This window comes from Arachis stenosperma, chromosome 8 (assembly GCF_014773155.1).
Source record: "Arachis stenosperma cultivar V10309 chromosome 8, arast.V10309.gnm1.PFL2, whole genome shotgun sequence".
NCBI classification, from domain to species: Eukaryota; Viridiplantae; Streptophyta; class Magnoliopsida; order Fabales; family Fabaceae; genus Arachis; species Arachis stenosperma.
The window spans coordinates 3933332-3956422 of NC_080384.1; the positions used below are offsets into that span (position 1 = coordinate 3933332).

Sequence of the window (23091 nt, forward strand, 5' to 3'; positions counted from 1 at the left end):
GAAGGAGTGAAGAGGGGATTTATAGGGAAAGAGAGGGAGAGTGGCCAAATGGAAATGGGTGGGTTTGGGAGGGAAAGTGTTTGAATTTGAAAGTGAGGTAGGTGGGGTTTTTGGGGAAGAGATATAGAGGTGATTGGTGAAGAGAATATAGGGAAGAGGATAGGATTTGATTGGTGAGTGGTGTTTTGGATAGAGTGTTATAGAGATGTGTGAGGGGGAGAGAGAAAGAGAGAGGTGTAGTAGGTGGGGATCCTGTGGGATCCACAGATGCTGAGGGGTCAAGGATTTCTCATCCCTGCTCCTTTTAGGCGTGCAAAACGCCCTTATTGTGCAATCCTGGCATTTAACGCTAGACTGCTGCTTGTTTCTGGCATTAAACGCCAGCTTTTATTCTTTTCCTGGCATCAAACACCAAGTTGCAACTTGTTTCTGGTGTTTAACGCTAGTTTGTTGCTTTTTTCTGGCGTTTAACACCGGTCTGGTGCTTCTTTCTGGCGTTTAATGCCCAAAATGGTGCCAGACTGGGCGTTAAACGCCCATTCTGAATGCCAGTAAGTTTCTCCTTTAGGGTGTGCTGTTTTTAATGCTATTTTTTATTTTTCTTTAATTTTTGCAGTTGTTTTTGTGACTACACATGATCATCAACCTAAAAAAAAGAAAATAACATAGCTAAATAAAATTGGGTTGCCTCCTAATAAGCGCTTCTTTAATGTCAATAGCTTGACAGTGAGCTCTCATGGAGCTTCACAGATGTTCAGAGCATCGTTGGGACCTCCCAACACCAAACTTAGAGTTTGAATGTGGGGGTTCAACACCAAACTTAGAGTTTGGTTGTGGCCTCCCAACACGAAACTTAGAGTTTGACTGTGGGGGCTTTGTTTGACTCTGCATTGAGAGAAGCTTTTTTTGCTTCCTCTCCATAGTTACAGAGGGAGATCCTTGAGTTTTAAACACAAGGTAGTCCTCATTCAATTGAAGGATCAACTCTCCTCTATCCACATCAATTACAGCTTTTGCTGTGGCTAGGAAGGGTCTTCCAAGGATGATGGATTCATCCTCATCCTTCCCAATGTCTAGGATTATGAAATCACCAGGGATATAAAGGCCTTTGACCTTTACTAGCACGTCCTCTACCTGTCCATAAGCCTTTTTCATGGATTTGTCTGCCATCTCTAATGAGAATTTGGCAGTCTGTACCTCAAAGATTTCTAGTTTCTCCATTACAGAGAATGGCATTAAGTTTATGCCTGACCCCAGGTCACACAGAGCCTTCTCAAAGGTCATAGTGCCTATGATACAGGGAATTAGGAATTTACCAGGATCCTGTTTCTTTTAAGATAATGTTTGCCTAACCAAGTCATTCAGTTCATTGGTGAGCAAGGGGGTTCATCCACCCAAGTCTCATTGCCAAATAACTTGGCATTCAGCATCATGATTGCTCTAAGGTACTTAGTAACTTCTCTTCAGTAATATCTTCATCCTCTTCAGAGGAGGAATACTCATCAGAGCTCATGAATGGTAGAAGTAGCTTCAATGGAATCTCTATGGTCTCTAGATGAGCCTCAGATTCCTTAGGTTCCTCAAATGGGAACTCCTTTTGTCCAGAGGACATCTGATAAATCACTATTTTATGGTTTATCTTGTGCTCAATTGAGTTGTTTTTATCAAGCCTTTGCCTACTTATTCATATGATTTGCATGGTTTTACATTCTCCTTCCTGATTTTGTGCTATGATTGAAAACATGCTTCTTTGCCTTTTATTTTCTCTTATTTAAATCCTCTCGTGTTATCATTCGATACCTTGATATGTGTGTTAAGTGATTTTAGGGATTACAGGGCATGAATGGCTCAGAGGATGGAAAGGAAGCATGCAAAAGTGGAAGGAATACAAGAAGTTGAAGAAACTGCTAAGCTGTCCAACTTGACCTCTTCGCACTCAAACGGTCATAACTTGAGCTACAGAGGTCCAAATGATGCGGTTTTAGTTGCGTTGGAAAGCTAACATCCGGGGCTTCACAACGATATATAATTTGTCATAGCCTCCCTGAAGTTAAGTGATGTGAACGCGCGGATGATGCATCCACGTCGCATCTGCGAACTTCAATCCATGCAAACGCGTGGACGACGCCTCTGCATCACTTTGCCGCGACCTGTACGGACCAGAAAATGGTGGGAGTGACTTCTGGGCTATTTTTGACCCAGTTCTCGGTCCAGAAAACACAGATTAGAAGCTATGAAGTGGGAGAATGCATCAATTCATCATGATTTATTCATAATTCACTTTTCATAATTTAGATGTAGTTTTTAGAGAGAGAGGCTCTCTCCTCTCTCTTAGGATTTAGGATTAGGATTAGGATTTTTAGAAATTAGGATTTATTTCTTCTTTATCACAGATTCAATATTCCTTTTACTTTATATTTCTCTTCCACTTTTAGATACTCTAATGCTTTTATTTGTATTTGACTTATGTTGCCTAATTGGCTTATGAACTTTTCCATGTTAGAGTTGACTGCTTTTATTAATGCAATTGAGGTATTTCAGATTTATGCTTGCTTTATTCTATTTATGATGTCTTCAATTTAATTTAGAATTTTCCCTTTTGGCTCTGGTTAACTAATTGGTGACGCTTGAGCTATCAAATAAAGCAGTGGTTGAAATTGGCAGATCGCTCTAAAGCTAGTCTTCCCACAGGGATTGACTAGGACTTGAGGATCAAACTAATTATTCCACTTGACTTTCCTTTGCTTTAGTAAAGGTTAACTAAGTGGGATTAAAATCCAATTCTCATCACAATTGATAAGGATATGACTTCCAGTTCTAATACCTTGCCAAAAGTTTATTTTATTATTACTATTTTAATTTTTTTATCATTTAACATACTTCTTCCTTACTTTCAAAACCCCAATTTATAAGACTCATAACTAATAATAAGAACACCTCCCTACAATTCCTTGAGAAGACGACCCTAGGTTTGAATACTTCGGTTATCAATTTATTTAGGGGTTTGTTACTTGTGACAACCAAAACGTTTGTACGAAGGGATTTTCTGTTGGTTTAGAATCTATACTCACAACGCGACTATATTTTTATAAAATTTTTTACTAGCAAAAATCCTAACGTCAACGTCCCATGAGGTCTTCCTCACTGAGATTCACGTCCTCCTTCTCCTCTCTAGGTTCGGCCACACCAAGTAAGGTTATGGCCTTGCACTCTTTTTTGGGTTCTCTTCTGTATTGCTTGGGAGAGTACTAGGAGGAGTTTCAGTGACTCTTTTACTCAGTTGGCCCACTTGTGCCTCCAAATTTCTAATGGAGGACTGTGTTTCATTTATGAAAGTTAGAGTGGCCTTAGATAGATCAGAGACTATGTTTGCTAAGCTAGAGGGGCTCTGCTCAGAATTCTCTGTCTGTTGCTGAGAGGATGATGGAAAAGGCTTGCTATTGCTAAACCTTTTTCTTCCACCATTATTAAAGCCTTGTTGAGGCTTTTTTTTATCCTTCCATGAGAAATTTGGATGATTTTTCGATGAGGAATTATAGGTGTTTCCATAGGCTTCACCCATGTAATTCACCTCTGCCATTGCAGGGTTCTTAGGATCATAAGCTTCTTCTTCAAAAGATGCTTCTTTAGTACTGTTGGATGCATTTTTCAATCCATTCAGACTCTAAAAAATCATATTGACTTGTTGAGTCAATATTTTGTTCTGAGCCAATACGGTATTCAGCGCATCAATTTCAAGAACTCCCTTCCTCTGAGGCGTCCTACTATTCACAGGATTCCTTTCAAATGTATACATGAACTGGTTATTTGCAACCATTTTAATGAGTTCCTGAGCTTTTGCAGGCATTTTCTTTAGGTGAATAGATCCACTTGTAGAATGGTCCAATGACATCTTAGACAATTCAAACAGACCATCATAGAATATATCCAGGATGGTCCATTCTAAAAGCATGTCAGAAGGATACTTTTTGGTCAGTTGCTTGTATCTTTTCCAAGCTTCATAGAGGGATTCACCTTCTTTCTGTCTTAAGGTTTGAACATCCACTCTAAGCTTGCTTAGCTTTTGAGGAGGAAAGAACTTGGCTAAGAAAGTCGTGACCAGCTTATTCCAAGAGTTCAGGCTATCTCTACGTTGAGAGTCCAATCATGTTCTAACTCTGTCTCTTATAGCAAAAGGGAAAAAGCATAAGCTTATAGACCTCAGTATCAACTCCATTGGTCTTAATAGTATCACAGATTTGCAAGAATTCAGTTAAGAACTGAAAAGGATCTTCTGATGGAAGTCTATGAAACTTGCAGTTCTGTTGCATCAAAGAAACTAATTGAGGCTTTAGCTCAAAATTGTTTGCTTCAATGGCAAGGATTGTGATGCTTCTTCCATGGAGGTTGGAATTTGGTGCACTGAAGTCACCAAGCATCTTCCTTGCATTGTTGTTGGGTTCAGCCATGTCTACTTCTTTTTCGAGATTCTCTGTAAGGTTTTCTCTGGATTGTTGTACTTTAGCTTCTCTTAGCTCCTTCTTCAGAGTCCTTTCAGGTTCAGGATCTGCTTCAACAAGAATGTCCTTGTCCTTGCTCCTGCTCATATAAAAAAGAAGAGAAAAGAAAAGAAGAGAAATCCTCTATGTCACAGTATAGAGATTTCTTTATGTGAGTAGAAGATAAGAAGAATAGAAGAGGAAAATTAGAGAAAAATTCGAACTTAGAGAGAAGGGGATATTCGAATTTTAAGAAGAGAAGTGTTAGTAAATAAATAAATAAATAGAAAGAGATGAGAGAGAGAGTTTTCGAAAATAATAAAAAAGAAAAGGAAAATATTTTTGTTTTTATTTTAAAATTTTGTTAGAGTTCAAAAAATAAGAGAAGAGGTAAAATAAAATTAAAATTTAAAACAATTAGTTAATTAAAAAGAATTTTGAAAAAGAAGTTAATGATTTTCGAAAATTAGAGAGAGAAAAGTAGTTAGGTGATTTTGAAAAAGATAAGAGTTTTAAAATCAAACAAAAAGTTAAGTAGTTAATTGAAAAAGATTTGAAAAAGAAATTTAGAAAGATTTGATTTTGAAAATTAAAGTTAATAACTTGACTAACAAGAAACTAAAAGATATGATTCTAGAATTTAAAGGTTGAACCTTTCTTAACAAGAAAGTAACAAACTTGAAATTTTTGAATCAATCACATTAATTGTTAGTAAAAATTTTGACAATTTGAAATGAAATTAAGAAAAAGATTTTGAAAAAAAAATTAAAATTTTTGAAAATATAAAAGAAAAAGGAAAAAGATTTGATTTTTGAAAAAGTTTTGAAAAGATAGGATTTTTAAAATTGAAATCTTGACTTGACTAACAAGAAACAACTTATTTTAAAAATTTTTGACTAAGTCAACTCAAAATTTCGAAATTTATGAGAGAAATAAGGGAAATATATATTTTTTATTTTTGAATTTTTAATGAGGAGAGAGAAAAACACAAAAATGACTCAAAACATGAAAATTTTGGATTAAAACAAATGATGCATGCAAGAACACTATGAATGTCAAGATGAAAACCAAGAACACTTTGAAGATCATGATAAACATCAAGAACTTATTTTTGAAAAATTTTCAAAAAAAGAAAAACATGCAAGACACCAAACTTAGAGATTTTTCATGTTTAGACACTATGAATGCAAAAATGCATTATGAAAAATAATAAAAGACACAAAACAAGAAAATATGAAGATCAAACAAGAAGACTTATCAAGAACAACTTGAAGATCATGAAGAACACCATGCATGAGTTTTTAAAAAATTTTTTGAGAAAAAAAATATGCAATTGACACCAAACTTAAAAATTGACTCTAGACTCAAACCAGAAATACAATATTTTTTATTTTTTAAGATTTTATTAAAAAAATTTTTTGAATTTTTTGAAAATTAATTTTGGAAAAACGAAAAAGAAGAAAAATTTTGAAAGATTTTTGAAAACTTTTTGAAAATAAAATAAAGGTTGAAACAAAAAGAAAATTACCTAATCTGAGCAACAAGATAAACCGTCAGTTGTCCAAACTCGAACAATCCCCGGCAACGGCGCAAAAAAATTGGTGCACGAAATTGTGATCTCAATGGTGCCAACAACTTGTACGCACAATTGTAATCTCAACTCTTTTTCACAACTTTGCACAACTAACCAGCAAGTGCACTGGGTCGTCCAAGTAAGAAACCTTATGTGAGTAAGGGTCGATCCCACGGAGATTGTCGACTTGAAGCAAGCTATGGTCACTTTGTAAATCTCAGTCAGGTGGATTCAAATGGTTATGGAGTATTGATAATTAAAAGATAAATAAACATAAAATAAAGATAGGGGTACTTATGTAATTCATTGGTGGGAATTTCAGATAAGCGTATGGAGATGCGTTGTTCCTTCTGAATCTCTGCTTTCCTACTGCCTTCATCCAATCCTTCATACTCCTTTCTATGGCAAGCTGTATGTTGGGTGTCACCGTTGTCAATGGCTACTTCATGTCCTCTCAGTAAAAATGGTCCTCTACAGTTTCTGTACGGCTAATCAACTGTCAGATTGCTCGTCTCGGATGGAAAATATCATGCATAGATATCATATGGCTAATCAGTTGTTGGTTCTCGATCGTGTAGGAATAGGATTTACTATCCTTTTGCGTCTATCACTACGCCTTACAGTCGCGAGTTTGAAGCTCGTCACAGTCATCCCATCCCAGATCCTACTCGCAATACCACAGACAAGGTTTAGACTTTCCGGATCTCAAGAATATTGCCAATTGATTCTAGCTTATACCACGAAGACTCTAATCTCGGATTCAGATAACCCATTGTCAGAGGGGAGTCGATGTGAATCGTTGATTAGAAACCTAAGAGATATACATTCAAGCTTGTTTTCATGTAGAACGAAAGTGGTTGTCAATCACGCATTCATAAGTGAGAATGGTGATGAGTGTCACATAATCATCACATTCATCATGTTCTTGTATGTGAATGAATATCTTAGAATAAGAATAAGCATGAATTGAATAGAAGAACAATAGTACTTTGCATTAATACTCGAGGAACAGCAGAGCTCCACACCTTAATCTATGGTGTGTAGAAACTCCACCGTTGAAAATACATAAGAACAAGGTCCAGGCATGGCTGTGAGGCCAGCCTCCCTAAAATGTCATATGAATTCGAAAATAGGAAAAAAGACCTGATCCCAAGATCAAGGATGATCAAAAGATCTGAGTACAATAGTAAAAAGTCCTATTTATACTAAAAATAGTTACTAGGATTACATAAATGAGTAAATGATGCAGAAATCCACTTGCGGGCCCACTTGGTGTATGCTTGGATTGAGCATTGAAGCTTTCATGTGTAGAGACTTCTCTTGGAGTTAAATTCCAGTTTGTAACTTGTTTCTGACGTTTGACTCTAGTTTGTAACTTGTTTCTGGCGTTTAATGCCAGAATAGGGCAGAAAGCTGGCGTTGAACGCCAGTTTGCATCATCTAAACTCAGAAAAAGTATGCACTATTATATATTGCTGGAAAGCCCTGGAAGTCTACTTTTCAATGCAATTGAGAGTGCACCATTTGGATTTCTGTAGCTCCAAAAAATTCATTTCGAGTGCAGGGAGATCAGAATCCAACAGCATGAGTAGTCCTTTGTTAGCCTCTGAATCAGATTTTTGCTCAGGTCCCTCAATTTCAGGCAGAAAATACCTGAAATCACAGAAAAATACACAAACTCATAGTAAAGTCCAGAAATATGATTTTTTCTTAAAAACTAATAAAAATATACTAAAAAGTAGCTAGATCCTACTAAAAATTACCTAAAAATAATGCCAAAAACTGTATAAATTATCCGCTCATCAAGAGTGCAGCAAGTCTCTTTGTTAACTGTTGTACTTCTTTGATGGTTTGTGGGCTTTTCATGTCTAAAACAGCTCGGCATTTCTCTGGATTCGCCTCGATACCTCGGCTAGTGAGCATGAAGCCGAGGAATTTGCCGCTCTGGACACCAAATGCGTACTTCTCGGAATTTAACCGCATGTTGTATTTTCTCAGTTGACCGAATATTTCTGCAAGGTCATCAAGGTGATTGTTGCCGATCTTTGTCTTGGCGACCATATCGTCAACGTAGACCTCAATGTTCCTGCCGATTTGCTTGGCGAAGACTTTGTCCATTAGACGTTGATATGTTGCACCTGCATTCTTAAGGCCAAATGGCATGACTTTATAACAATAGTTTCCATATTCAGTAATAAAGGCTGTCTTATTTTAATCGGATGGATGCATTTGGATCTGGCTATTGCCAGAATATGCATCCATAAAGCTAAGTTTTTCATAACCAGAGGCATCATCAACTAAGCAATCAATAGAGGGCAAAAGATAGGAATCTTTGGGGCATGCTTTGTTGAGATCGGTGAAATCAACACACATGCACCATTTACCGTTATGTTTTTTCACCATGACGACATTTGCCAACCATGTTGTGAATCTGATTTCTTGGATGAAGCCGGCGTTGATGAGCTTCTTGGTTTCTTCCAGGGAAGCTTGTTTGCGATTAGGGCCGAGGTTTCTCTTTTTCTGCACTACTGGTCGAACAGGGGGATCTAATGCCAACTCGTGGGATATGATGGATGGATCGATGCCTAGCATGTCAGCTGGGGTCCAAGCAAATAGGTCCGCATTTTGTTGTAAAAATGGTCGGAATGAGGCTTTCTCTTCTGAGTTTAATGTTGAACCGACGTAAGTGAACTTGTCCGAGCTATCTGTGAAATAGATTTTATGCAGATCTTCTATTGTCAGTCTTTCAAGGGTTACTGCTCTTGGATCAAGATCGGCCAAAGATGGTAGGTCGTTCATGCTGCCGATGTTGTGAACATGGGCTTTTGTGTTTGAGTTAGGTCTTTTAAAACTGTTGTTGTGGCATTTTCTAGCTTCTCGGACATCACTGTGAATGGTTGCAATTGTGTTATCCTGCAAAGAAAACTTAACACAGAGATGAATTGTAGAAACCATGGCGCTAAACCTATTTAAGAAAGGTCGGCCAAGTATTAAATTGTAAGGACTAAAGTAATCAACAACTAAGTATTGAATGTCTGAGGTTTTTGACGAGGAAAATTCACCGAGTGTGGTTTGTAACCACACAGAGCCCATAACCGGGACTCTCTCACCTGAGAAACCAACCAGGTCTCCGGTGGAAGGTTGGAGGATGTTGCTGCTCAATTTCATCTTCTGAAATATGGAGTAGAAGAGAACATCGGCACTGCTCCCAAGGTCCAGTAAAACCTTTTTAACTAGTCGATCTCTGAGCTACAGGGAAATCACGACTGGGTCGTCTAGATTTGCTACGTTGTTGTTATGGTCGGCTGTCTGGAATGTTATATGTGGAGAGTGTGGTAGTGTCTGCTGTTGAGTTTCATCGGCGTCGATGGAAAGCATAGCTTGGTAAGATCGCTTTCTTACCGCGCTTGTGGCTCCTCTACCTGCAAAACCTCCAGAAATACAGTTAATGATACGTCTTGGTTGTTCGGGATTGTTGTGGGTTGGTCGGTTTTTCTCTCTCGGCCATGTTGTGTCGCCGAGCTTTGGTCACCAGAGGGGGGTGGTCGGCGTTGCATGTGGCTGCCGATGTATTTGTCCAGGTGACCTTGCCGAGCTAATCGCTCCAGAAGGTCTTTGGCGATGACACACTCGTCGGTAGTGTGTCCATGCTTTTGGTGGAAAGAGTAGTATTTTGATTTGTCCACGCCTTTTATATCTTTGATGATGTCGTCGCGTTTGGTGTTGAATTGAGTGTAGGATTCTGGTGCACGAAATTGTGATCACTACAACTTCGCACAACTAACCAGCAAGTGTACTGGGTCGTCCAAGTAATAAACCTTACGCGAGTAAGGGTCGATCCCACAGAGATTGTTGGTATGAAGCAAGCTATGGTCACCTTGTAAATCTTAGTCAGGCAAACTCAAATGGGTATGGTGATATACGAATAAAACATAAAGATAAAGATAGAGATACTTATGCAATTCATTGGTGGGAATTTCAGATAAGCGTATGAAGATGCTTGTCCCTTCCGTCTCTCTGCTTTCCTACTGTCTTCATCCAATTCTTCTTACTCCTTTCCATGGCAAGCTTAAGCAAGGGTTTCACCGTTGTCAGTGGCTACCTCCCATCCTCTCAGTGGAAATGTTCAACGCACCCTGTCACGGCACGGCTATCCATCTGTCGGTTCTCAATCAGGCCGGAATAGAATCCAGTGATTCTTTTGCGTCTGTCACTAACGCCCCGCCCTCAGGAGTTTGAAGCTCGTCACAGTCATTCAATCATTGAATCCTACTCAGAATACCACAGACAAGGTTTAGACCTTCCAGATTCTCTTGAATGCCGCCATCAGTTCTAGCTTATACCACGAAGATTCCGGTTAAAGAATCCAAGAGATATCCACCCAATCTAAGGTAGAACGGAGGTGGTTGTCAGGCACACGTTCATAGGTGAGAATGATGATGAGTGTCATGGATCATCACATTCATCAAGTTGAAGAACAAGTGATATCTTAGAACAAGAACAAGCGGAATTGAATAGAAGAACAATAGTAATTGCATTAATACTCGAGGTACAGCAGAGCTCCACACCTTAATCTATGGTGTGTAGAAACTCCACCGTTGAAAATACATAAGTGATAGTGTGATCATTGGCTTCGGCCCCAGAGAGGGAACCAGAAGAGCCCAGATCAAAATACAATAGTAAAAGGTCCTATATATAGAGAACTAGTAGCCTAGGGTTTACAGAGATGAGTAAGTGACATAAAAATCCACTTCCGGGCCCACTTGGTGTGTGCTTGGGCTGAGCATTGAAGCATTTTCGTGTAGAGACTCTTCTTGGAGTTAAACGCCAGCTTTTATGCCAGTTTGGGCGTTTAACTCCCATTCTTGTGCTAGTTCCGGCGTTTAACACTGGGAAATCTGAAGGTGACTTTGAACGCCGGTTTGGGCCATCAAATCTTGGGCAAAGTATGGATTATCATATATTGCTGGAAAGCCCAGAATGTCTAATTTCCAACGCCGTTGAGAGCGCGCCAATTGGGCTTCTGTAGCTCCAGAAAATCCACTTCGAGTGCAGGGAGGTCAGAATCCAACAGCATCTGCAGTCCTTTTTAGTCTCTGAATCAGATTTTTGCTCAGGTCCCTCAATTTCAGCCAGAAAATACCTGAAATCACAGAAAAACACACAAACTCATAGTAAAGTCCAGAAAAGTGAATTTTAACTAAAAACTAATAAAAATATACTAAAAACTAACTAGATCATACTAAAAACATACTAAAAACAATGCCAAAAAGCGTACAAATTATCCGCTCATCAGATTCATATCGCGGAGTTGGTTTGAAGTTCTTCTTGTGTTCTCGTGTTTTATCATCGTCTCTGTAGTGTGCTTTCTCTGTTTTCCGAGCTTGTCAGAGTTCCCCGATGTTGATATAACCTTTAGCCTTTTCACAGAACTCGGCCATAGTTTTAGGTTTGGCTATAGCAATGGTTTCCTGGAATTTCCCTGGTCGGACTCCGCTTTTTATTGCATGCAGTTTCACCTCGGGGTGGAGATCGGGTATACTCATGGCTATCTTTGTGAAGCACGTCATGTAGTCCCTAACGCTTTCGTGCTAGCCTTGCTTGGCTGTATTTAGGTAATCGGAGTCTTGTAGGTAGATGGTCGATCCAGCAAAGTGCTCCTCAAAGGGCTTTGATAGGTCTCGAAAGCGAGAGATAGAACCTGCAGGCAAAGAACAAAACCAATCAAGTGCAGGACCGTCTAAGTTAGATGGAAAGCAACGACATAAAACTTTATCAGATGCATCGTTTACTATCATTATGGAGGTGAACTTTTTTATGTATTTCTTCGGATCACTTAACCCATCATAGGGAATTAGGGTGTTCGGAGTGAACCTCCTGGGTAACATGAAATTCATCACCTTGGCCGTAAATGGCCCAGGGGAGCTTTCTTGATTGTCGTCCTCATCGTTTGGCCGAACTTCCTCATTATGCTCGGGTTGCTCCTCTTCGTGTCGAGCAGTTTCAGAGACGTGTGTCGACCCTGACTGATGCTCGGCTTCTTCTGTCCTTTCTTGCCGATCGTTGTTGTTTTCGATTCGGGTGTTATTCAAGTTAGCAATTTGATTTGGCATTCTTTGGTTCTCTTCGGCCATGCGCTGGTTGGCTTGCCGTAACTCGGTCACCATTTGAAGGAGTTCGGATGGTGTGGGTGGAAGTTGTTCAGCCATGACTTCAAGCGAGAACGTCGAGGCCGATGATATATGAAATGAGTTATGTTCTCGGCCCCACGGTGGGCGCCAATTGTTCTTGTATGGATACCTGAAGGGAGAGCTCGGTCCCTGGGAGTCGACGCCGAGTTGTTATCTTCGGTGCCGGCCTTTGAGCTTCGTGGAAGTCCGAGCTTTACTCCGAATGGATGTCCAATTACGCAAAGCGTGAGCAAGGAACAAGGGGGGAGTGTACCTGCAAAGGCACTCTGAAACTTACGTCAGTATTGAGAATTCAATGTGTCTATAAGATAGAATACTATACCTTTATAGGTGAAGTAAGGTTAGTTACATCTCTGTTGGTCTTCGAAATTAAAGAGTCATGATTAGGCTTTTATGAATCATTCCGTTATATTAGGCGTTTCAGGATATAAGCCATTGGGTCTGGTTGTAACGTAAGTTGCTGATTAATGACGTAACGCCGAACTATGATGCGTTCTACTGAGTTATGGCTCATAATGCCGAGTTATGACTTAATATTTGTAACGGCCGGATCAGATCCGATCCGCATATTTTCAGATCGAATATCGAATATATCCGCAAAATATGTAAATATTTTAAAAAATTTATTTTTATTAAAAAATATCAATAAAAATATTTTTTTTTACTTTTTAAATATGTTTACTTTTAAAATATTATTAAACATACTTTTTTAAATAATAAAAATAAAATAATATAATATATATGATAATTATTAGATGAAATAAAACATAAAAATAATATTTACTTATTTATTTAGTTATTTTTGCGGATACATAGATCAGATATGCGAATACTTACATAAAATTCGCAATCTGATCCGATAGCCTTGCAGATTGGATCGATATCTGCAATTTTCGAATCAAATTCAGATAAATACTACATATCTGCAGATTAAATCTGATCCATGAACACCCTATTCATATCACCAATGAGTACTCACATTTTACACTATACAGTAGGGGTGTTCAAAACCGATCCAATCCGAACAAAACCGATCAACCGAACCAAAAAACCGATAACCGAACAAACCGAAAACAAAAAAAAACGAAAAAAATTATTTGTGCAGTTTTTTTGCGGTTCGGTTCGGTTTTCGGTTTTAGTAAAAAAACCGAACCGAACCGAACCGGTGTTACTAAAAACCCTGCTATAAAAGCAGCCTCCCTCCTAAACCAGCCGCAGTCAATAGCCATCCCTAGCAGAAAACCCTAACTCCCTCGATCCCTCTCAACCTCTGTAGCGCTGAATCTCAGCGGAAGCTCTTCCTTCTTCTTCTCTGCCATCGACGCCGCCGGACAGCACCATCGCGGCGGCGCGGCTCTCTTCTCTTCCTCTCTCTTTCTCGTAGCTCGTAGCGCTTCTCTTTCTCCCTCAGCCTCGACAGCTCCACACACCACCTCTCCAGCAGCCGTCACCTCCACGAACCAACAGCCACTGTCTTCTTCGACGAACCGCAGTAGCACGCACCTGACGCAGTCGAAGCAACCGCCGTTCATCGTCCGTCTCTCGTTCGTCGTTGATCTGTCTGGTCTTTGGTTCGTCGTCGCCGCCGTCTCACCATCCTGCACCTCCGTCGTCCTCTGCAATGGAGCCTAAGTCTCAGGTAGTTTTTTTTGTTCCGATTCTATTTTTATTAATTCTGGTTTAGTCTTTTTATTGATTTTAATTTGTAATGAACACTTGGTTGCCTTATTCTTGATTCTATTGTTGAATTGTTGATTCTGATTTTGCTTTTTTAATTTTGAAAATTTTGTTCTGTTTTGATTTAGGAAAATTCTTGTTTAGGGTTGATTCTGATTTTGCTTTTTTAATTTTGAAATTTTTGTTTTGTTTTGATTTAAGGAAATTTTGGTTTAGGGTTGATTATGATTTTGCTTTTTTAATTTTGAAATTTTTGTTCTGTTGTGATTTAGGGAAATTTTGGTTTAGGGTTGATTCTGATTTTGCTTTTTTGGTTCTATTTTTTGATTTAGTTTGGAATTGGTGCACCATTTTTGCAAAATTTTTGGAATTAGTTTGAATGTATTTCTTTACTTTCTTGCAAAATTCTGGTATAGGGTTGATTCTGATTTTGCTTTTTTATTAGTTTGAATGTATTTCTTGACTTTCTTGCAAAATTCTGGTATAGGTTGATTCTGATTTTGCTTTTTTAATTTTGAAATTTTTGTTCTGTTTTGATTTAGGGAAATTCTGGTTTGGGTTGTTTCTGAACGTTTTGTTTATTTAATGTTAATGCAGAAAAGGAGAAAGTGAAAGAGGAAGAACTTGTGGAATTGGTGCACCACATGAACATTTTTGGAATTAGTTTGATTGTATTTTTTATTCAGTTTGGTTCTATTTCTTGACTTAGTTTGGAATTGCCCCGAATTGGTGCACCATTTTTGCAAAATTTTTGGAATTAGTTTGGTTGTATTTCTTTACTTTCTTGATGTTCTGTTTCCCCTGTTTTTGCAACAAAATTGCTAATGATTTTAATTTGTGCTTCTGCTAATTTGTTACTGATTTATGAGTCAAGTTGATCATTGTTCCATCTGCATCTATTGATTTTGCGAAATTGTTAATTATTTTAGTACCCTAGATATGATTTGATGATTAGAATAGGATAGGTTTTCAAAACAATTTAAAAACCGAACAAATCAAACCGAATTTAATTAGTTTGGTTTGGTTCGGATGGTTTTAATAAAAAAACCGAACCAACTGAACCGCACAATTAATATAACATTGGATCGGATGACTTTTCTTTAAAAAACCGAACCAAACCGCACCACGAACACCCCTACTATACATTACATGCATATGTATTCCCACTCACTAACAAACTCATACAACCCTTTACTGCTTCAGCTAATTAACCTACTAATTCTTACTATAAATATCTATTTTCTTTTTATTAATTACTCTATTAAATAACCACTATTAACAAACACGGATCCAAGACATTAGGGCATGATTTCTTAATTCAAAAAGTTAATGATTAACATCCCAACAAATCAGTAGTTTCACATGGTGTTTTTCACCTATTTGTTTGTAGAATATCGATCTTTAAATCGGTTGCTTATGTTTTAGCGACCCACAAGCATCACCAAACTGTACCATCTTAAATATGGAACAGCAACAAATAAAGGATACCCATCTTTTGGCCTGGTGAGAGGTTCTAAGTACAAGTTTGGCTTCCTCTAGATCATGGGAGTAGCTTTTCTTTCAATTTTAGGATGACAGAATACCACAAGTTTACTAAATGCAATGTGAATTGGAATGATACCAAACTAATGAACTTGCATGCTTGATATTATTAAATCGAAATAGAAGTATATATGAATAAACTATTGTCTTTGTTTGACAGGCCAGAAATGTAACACATTTAAACGAGTAAATCAGCAAAAATATAAGGAGATACAGAATTGCATATGGCAGTAGATATACGATGAGCGGTAAAGCTGTGTATTGATTTAGGTGGCTACAATGGAGACATCTCTTAGGTAGCAAACATTCTTGATTCTACTCGTTATAAGCCTCTTCACCATCATCTTCATAGAGCTCCTCCTCCTCATCCTCGGCTGTTGCATCCTGGTATTGCTGGTACTCCGCAACTAGATCATTCATGTTACTCTCTGCTTCGGTGAACTCCATCTCGTCCATTCCTTCCCCAGTGTACCAGTGCAAGAAAGCCTTGCGCCTGAACATTGCCGTGAACTGCTCACTGACCCTCCTGAACATCTCTTGAATTGATGTCGAGTTTCCAATAAAGGTGGAAGACATCTTCAGATTCTTGGGTGGAATATCACACACACTGGACTTCACATTGTTGGGAATCCATTCCACGAAGTACGACGAGTTCTTGTTCTGCACATTGATCATTTGCTCATCCACCTCTTTCGTGCTCATCTTTCCCCTGAACATTGCTGAAGCCGTCAGGTAACGGCCATGTCGAGGATCAGCAGCACACATCATATTTTTGGCGTCCCACATCTGCTGAGTCAGTTCTGGAACAGTGAGGGAGACATACTGCTGCGACCCACGAGATGTGAGAGGCGCAAACCCCACCATGAAGAAGTGAAGACGTGGGAATGGGATCAGATTGACTGCCAGCTTTCTGAGGTCAGAATTCAGTTGACCAGGGAACCTTAAGCAGCACGTTACCCCACTCATAGTTGCAGAAATCAGATGGTTCAGATCACCAACTGTAGGTACACCACGAAGGAAAAGAAATTAACAGAGGTTATTATTGTTTGGTTATATGCATAATCTTTTAGAGCATATGGAACAGATGAGATAATACTTACAGCTTGGCGTACTGAGCTTCAAGGTCCTGAAGCAAATGTCATAAAGTGCTTCATTATCAAGAACCATGCATTCGTCTGCATTTTCCACCAACTGGTGTATCGATAAAGTTGCATTGTATGGCTCCACAACAGTGTCTGAGACCTTTGGAGATGGAAAAACAGAGAATGTGAGCATCATTCTATCTGGGTATTCCTCCCTAATCTTCGAGATCAAAAGTGTTCCCATTCCAGAACCAGTGCCTCCTCCTAGCGAGTGGCAAACTTGAAAACCTGATAAAATCAAATATAATATTTAGAATAAAGGGCAACAGATATCCACAAGTTCAAAAAAAAATACTGAAATCTCAAACAAAATTAAAATATTAAAATTCGAATAACGAATCTCTAGCAGTAGGTTCGGAGTTTGAGCCACATCCCCATATTCGACATAGTATAAACTCTATCATATAGTTCCAGGTGGATTTCAATTCTAACTCTTTTCGGAGGCAGATCAGTTTGTTTCATACTCCTTTTAATTTAATTATTCATCCAACTTAGTTCCATGGTTTATTTACACAAAAGAACCATGTTTCGACAATCGAACAAAAAAATGTACTAATGGTAATAGACTAATGGAAGAAGAAACAAACCATGCACTAGCATAAAAAGATAATGTGGTCCCTCCCTGGTCATCCCTTGTTACGAGTCCTGACAACTGAGGCCATGTTAACAACTCAGCCTCACCAACTTGAGAAAAATGATTGAGTACCAATTATTGTAGTGGAAAGCTGTCAGAAAAAAAAAAAAAAAAAAAAAAAACTGATGCTAACAGTTCTAGACCTACTATTATTCGCTCTCTGTTTATTTTTCTTTTCTTGTGATAGATCTACGGATAAAATAGAGAATAAACAATCCAGAAAACAAGCCGAGTGAGATGTCATTTGTGATGCAATTACTTTCGATTCATGGTGTCCATTTATCAAGATCCCCATAGTATTCATTAATGCCAAAAATAATTTATTCTACAAGAGAGAATCGGATCTCTTAGAAAGTGTTCTATCATTCTGTCAAACAAGTACAAATGATTAATACACCTATGAAATATGGTTTATGGCGTATAAGTAATTCAACGATTTCTTTGCGGATTAAGTCAAACTTAGTAGTCGAATTTCACAGCCTCGATTAGAACTTACCAGATCAATCTCGAGCATTACAATACTGATAAAATCAAACTTCCACATCAAGCAAATTCATCGATATCAATAGCTAGAAATATCTACATCGAAATTTAACAAATCTAAAAGCACATCGTATCACACACATTACTCAAAACGAATCACATTCAAGGGAGCTTAATCGTGAAGATCGTTCAAACAAAAGACAGAGAAACTGAGCTAAAAGCAGAGAAGCACAGCTAAGGAAATGAAAGTACCTTGCAAGCAGTCGCAGTTCTCGGCCTCTTTGCGAACGACGTCGAGAACGGCGTCAATCAACTCAGCACCTTCGGTGTAGTGACCTTTCGCCCAGTTGTTTCCGGCACCGGACTGGCCAAAGACGAAGTTATCAGGTCGAAAGATCTTACCGTATGGACCAGATCTGATGCTGTCCATGGTACCAGGCTCAAGATCCATGAGCACAGCCCTGGGAACGTACCTTCCACCAGAAGCTTCATTGTAGTAGACATTGATCCTCTCGAGCTGGATATCAGAGGAGGCTTGGCCGTTGTACTTTCCAGTAGGATCGATGCCGTGCTCGTCGCAGATCACCTCCCAGAACTTGGAGCCGATTTGGTTCCCGCATTGACCTCCCTGCACGTGCAAGATCTCTCTCATCGCTGTGGCGGTTACTTATCTGAGAGAGAGATTTAGGTTAGGGACGAGATAGAGTGACTGAGTGAGTGAGTGAATGAGAATTGAGAAGTGAAGATTTGAGATTTTTATCGGAGAAAATGAATGGGAGGAGGATAGGATGGTAATAATGGAAGGGCGGGATATTTTGTTTTCAAGTGTGGTGTCGTGTGCCGTTCATTCTTGAAGGTAATCAAGGTATGGTACGGGCACCAACTATGCCCAACGCATACTTCATTACTTCTACCCCACCCACGTTCTCTCTCTTCCTTCTCCATCTAAGACACTGGCCCCACCCATCCACTTTTTTCTATTATTGTTGCGATTCTATTATTGCACAAAATTTCGGTGCATCGGTAAAACCGAACAAACAACTTAAGAAAATACCTAGCGTATAATTTAGCCCAGTATGAGATCCAAAGAAAAAAAACCCATCATATAGCCCACCATGCAAATCAGTATTTATTTTTGTCACTCTAACAAATAAAAAAGGTTATTATGTCATTCTCTTTCAAGAACGACCATTTCCACGGTTCAATTAGCTCTGTGGCCAAGTCCAAAAGAAAATCAAATTAGCTGTGGTATTTCATCGTTGAGTATTGATAAAAGGTCCTCCTACGTATTTTAGTGCAGGAAAATCAAACGTAAATTTTCAGTAAGCATAGCACGTGCACAAAAAAGAAGAAAATCCAATTGAAAATTCTAAATTCTTTCTAGTCCTAAACTTCAAAATTCTATTTTGTCATGTGACTGCAGAGCTTGAAAACCAAACTTTGAATTTATCATTTCTAGCTATGTACTACTCTTCAATTTCAAACTTAGTATATATAGAAATATTGAGTGTGTTTTTGCTAAAAATGGGTTAATTTGGTGTAATTGCAAGTAGGTGAAAGTTGAAGGGAGAGCATGTCGAACACCCAAATAGTATGTTGCGCCAGCAAGTAGGACGCGTGTTAGACAGTGGCAAGCTCTAATCCAGCACGCATAGAACGTGTTGGGCACGTGTTATGTATTGATTCGATGTAATTTTAACATGTGACTTGTGTGTTGAGTGGTCTGTCTATAAATATAAAGCTCGTTGCCATTTTATTTCATTGTTAGGAGAGTTGTTTTAGTGTGTTGGTGGTATGATGGAGGGTACACAATATACTCGTGTATTACAATAGTGAGATTACACGAAATACACACGAGGGGTGAGTTTTGCGTGTGAGAATCCGATTTTGTTTGTGAATCCTTGCACTACAATGTTTGCAAAGCTATAGTGCAGTCTTTGTCAAAGCATAGGGAGTGATATCTTAAAGAAGGTGAGTAATATTTTATACAAGAATTCTATTATCGTATTTGGCGGTCTAATATAGTATGCAACATATATTTTATATTTACCAGCAAACTCAGGTGCAACAGTAGAAGATAGAGTTGTATGTTGAGTTTGAACATATAGCTACAGATGAGATTCAACATAACTCAGACATAAAAGATGACAAAGCTGAAGTGTACGAAGGAACGATAGTGATAGCAAAGAGGACTTCGAAGCTAACCACGAAGCAGTGATGAGAGTGAGGATGGTGATGGGGCAGGTGAGGCAGTCATGGAAAACGTAGTGGTTCCACCTGCAGTCAATCAAACCATTGTGTTCCACCTTTTATGCGTAACTTGGATCTTGATACCATGCATCCTATGAACCAGGTATTCCGGAAAGTTATCAGTTGTATATAAGTCCATATGCATATATATTGCTAAGCGTGTCAAGTTTGTATGAACTAACTCAAGACGTATATATGTATGAAAGTTTTTCTATAATCTTGTTGCCATTTGATTTTACTATTAGTTTGGTATTTATTTTATATTGTATATCATTGATGATGTTATTGCTTATTGCTAACAAGTTTATTAAGAAAAACATATGATAAAAATAAGCTAACATACGCGATTCCATTAGTACGAAAGGCTCATATGTAGTAAGTATTACCGAGTCTAAAGTATTATAGGGCTACTGGGAAGTAACACCTGACGATTGACAGTGATTCAGACCTGCCAAAAATCGGGTCATTACAACTTGGTATCAGAGCAGTTCGTTCCTAATAGAGCCTGGAAATGGACTGACTATGCTTCGTTGCATGCTCTGCTTTTTGTTTTCTCATGCTATTAGAGTATCTTCATTGATGCATTTAGCATGATCGTCTGCGAGCGCTTGTTCAGGAATTATTCACACTTAACCTGATATGTTAAGGATGATCACCTTGATGTTGATTGTTGGGAATGAATAAGACCTCACTGACTGTGAATAGACGAACCTATCAATATAGAATTTCTCGCAACACCTGCGATTATCAGATAGATCGCCATAATAAAACTTTTAAACGTCAATGACCACATTTGTGTGGCACGCAGCTGCTGTACTTAGCAGTACGGTTGACTGTTAAACATTGGGATAGGAATAGCATGAGGATGGTAACGATGAATCCAAGATGGCCCGATGTGACTGATGCGTAGTGCAAGCGTGGTGACATGAGAATGTAGAGAGTTTCCATCGACTCCGCTTACGAATACCTTTAGGATCAAACCTTTTCTTGCATAAGATAGTTGTTAGGATAGTTAAGATAGGATCTTTTGTGGTTTTATAACCCTTAAGATATACTCGAAGTTTCGAAGACAAAACTTTTTGTAAAGTGGGTGGGATATAACCCCCTGATTCTCTACAGAGTTAATCTCAGAAATTCTATGATGAGAAATTCGATAAATTTCTGAGGATCACCTCATCATAAAATAATAAGGCAGATTTAGACTTGATAAGTGAAAAGAATAGATATTCCGTGAGAGATAAAAACGTGTCCTAAGGCAAAAACCGTACCGATAACGATGAATTTGACTGTCGAGTTAAATTCATCTATGGAATCTTTACTACTAGCTATTCTTAACAATTTTAGCTTAGTAGAATATTCTAAATTCAATTCAGAGTCAACATACTCTCTGCTGCTGATTTTTCAGTTACCGATTGGTTAAACCGATACAACTTGAAAAACAGTAATCTTACGGTTTAGTTATTGAACCGTTTTCTTTCCTCTCTTCGGCAATTTGGCCAAACCTTTAAGGAAGCTATCTTCAATCTAAACTCATGAATCCACTAGAAAGATTATCTAGAAAAAATAAAGAACCAAAATACTTAGCCTAATTAAAACCTAACCAAATTCAAACCGAACCAATTTTTTCTTAATCAAACTACTCTCTCAAGATTAGCCACATAACCATAATTAAAAAACTCCCTCCATTCTCCTTTTTGCTGGCCAAACCTTAGCCATAACTTGGCTAAGAGTGATGAATCATTAGGAAGCATTTAATGATGAGATACCTGCCATAAAACAAGTATCATCCTTCCTTGATTTGGTGGCAACGTACCATACCATTCACCACACTATAAATAGACATGCTCACACTTATTTCTAAAGCTTTAACAAGAGAACAAGAGAGGGAGGATAATTTGAGATATTAGAAGCTGAAAATAAAGAGTGATTGGAGGAGAGAACAACCAAGGAGATTAAGAGCTTGGAGCCCAACTTTCCAACCTCCATCAAGCCTTCATCAAGCTACAAATGTGATCTTCACTTTACCATCTTGATTCTAGGAGTTCTTTGAGCATGATCTTCTTTGGCATCCTTCTTTAAGGCTTCCCAAAATCCCAACTCAAGGAGGAGCTTTAACCGAAGAGATAAAGAGAAAGCTAGAACTGATTTCTTGAGGAAGGGTGAACTCCATCGAGGTAAGGTTAGGCTAGTGTAATTATATGTTTGAGTTTATGTGAATGATGTTTGTTGATGATATAATGAGTAGTTGCTACTAGCTATGATGTTGGATTATGTTTGATAAAGATAGATGATAATTAAGAGATGATGAGAAGCTTAGGAAACCAAAATGGTTAGTTAGAACCTAAGCCAAATTCTGTCGATATGGTCACTGAAATCAAGCAGCAAATTCACGAATTTTTGGGAAAATAAATCCACTCAAAAATCGTATAATAATTCCCTGGTAATCCTTGACAAGGTTAGATGATCCTCGCAAAAATTCATAATTTTTTGATGAGTAGGTTGAAAGATAAAAATGTTTGAAAGTAAATGGTTTTTGCTGAAAAATCTATTTTTGAATTAATCTAGTAGCAATCTCCAACCTACACAACTTTTAATTCGGATGCGTTTTTGAGTTGCAACAAAAAAGAGTAGAAAGATTGGTATGTGAAGAACAGTGTGTCCAAATTTCGAGGTAATCCCATTTTTATATAATTAACTACATAATTTACAAAATAGAAGGTTCACTGTTTTATTGACATGTAATTCTGAAACTCGTTGATAATACCAATGATTCATTTGAGTTACTGGTATTGATCCTAAACTCCAAATTGAGTGCAACCAGTTTTGATAGAACCTTCATGATGTATATTTTGTTCCCTCAAAGGATCAGAATTTTAGAAACTATGGATTAAAATTTATAGGCTTTAACATTTTACTGCTCACTAATGGCTAAACAGGATTTACAAAGTTAGAGCAGTGATTTCCTGGATGGATATCTCCTGATGTAGAAAAACTTTTGTGATGAAACCAAAACCAAATAAAACCCTTTGTTGTTTACCACATTCAGTTCAAATTTCAAAGCTATAGCTGTAACAGCCCAGACCACCCGCTAGCACGATATTGTCCACTTTGGCACACAAAG

At 38.2% G+C, this 23091-nt stretch overlaps 1 protein-coding gene and 1 long non-coding RNA gene across 2 annotated transcripts; one reads left to right on the forward strand and one right to left on the reverse strand.

Moving 5' to 3' along the window:
* Window positions 1-13471: 13471 nt before the first annotated feature.
* LOC130946856 (uncharacterized) lies at window positions 13472-14842 on the forward strand. Its single transcript, XR_009072374.1, has 2 exons — window positions 13472-13881; window positions 14517-14842. It is a non-coding gene; the product is annotated as an uncharacterized LOC130946856 (long non-coding RNA).
* A 686-nt stretch (window positions 14843-15528) lies between these two features.
* Window positions 15529-18593, reverse strand: LOC130946855 (tubulin beta chain-like). The gene is made up of 3 exons (XM_057875737.1): window positions 17973-18593; window positions 16562-16831; window positions 15529-16459 (listed from the first exon to the last, which is right to left on the reverse strand). Exons 1-3 carry the CDS (start codon window positions 18370-18372, stop codon window positions 15777-15779), a joined length of 1353 nt encoding a protein of 450 aa, XP_057731720.1. The 5' UTR covers window positions 18373-18593; the 3' UTR covers window positions 15529-15776.
* Between the last annotated feature and the right edge of the window lie 4498 nt (window positions 18594-23091).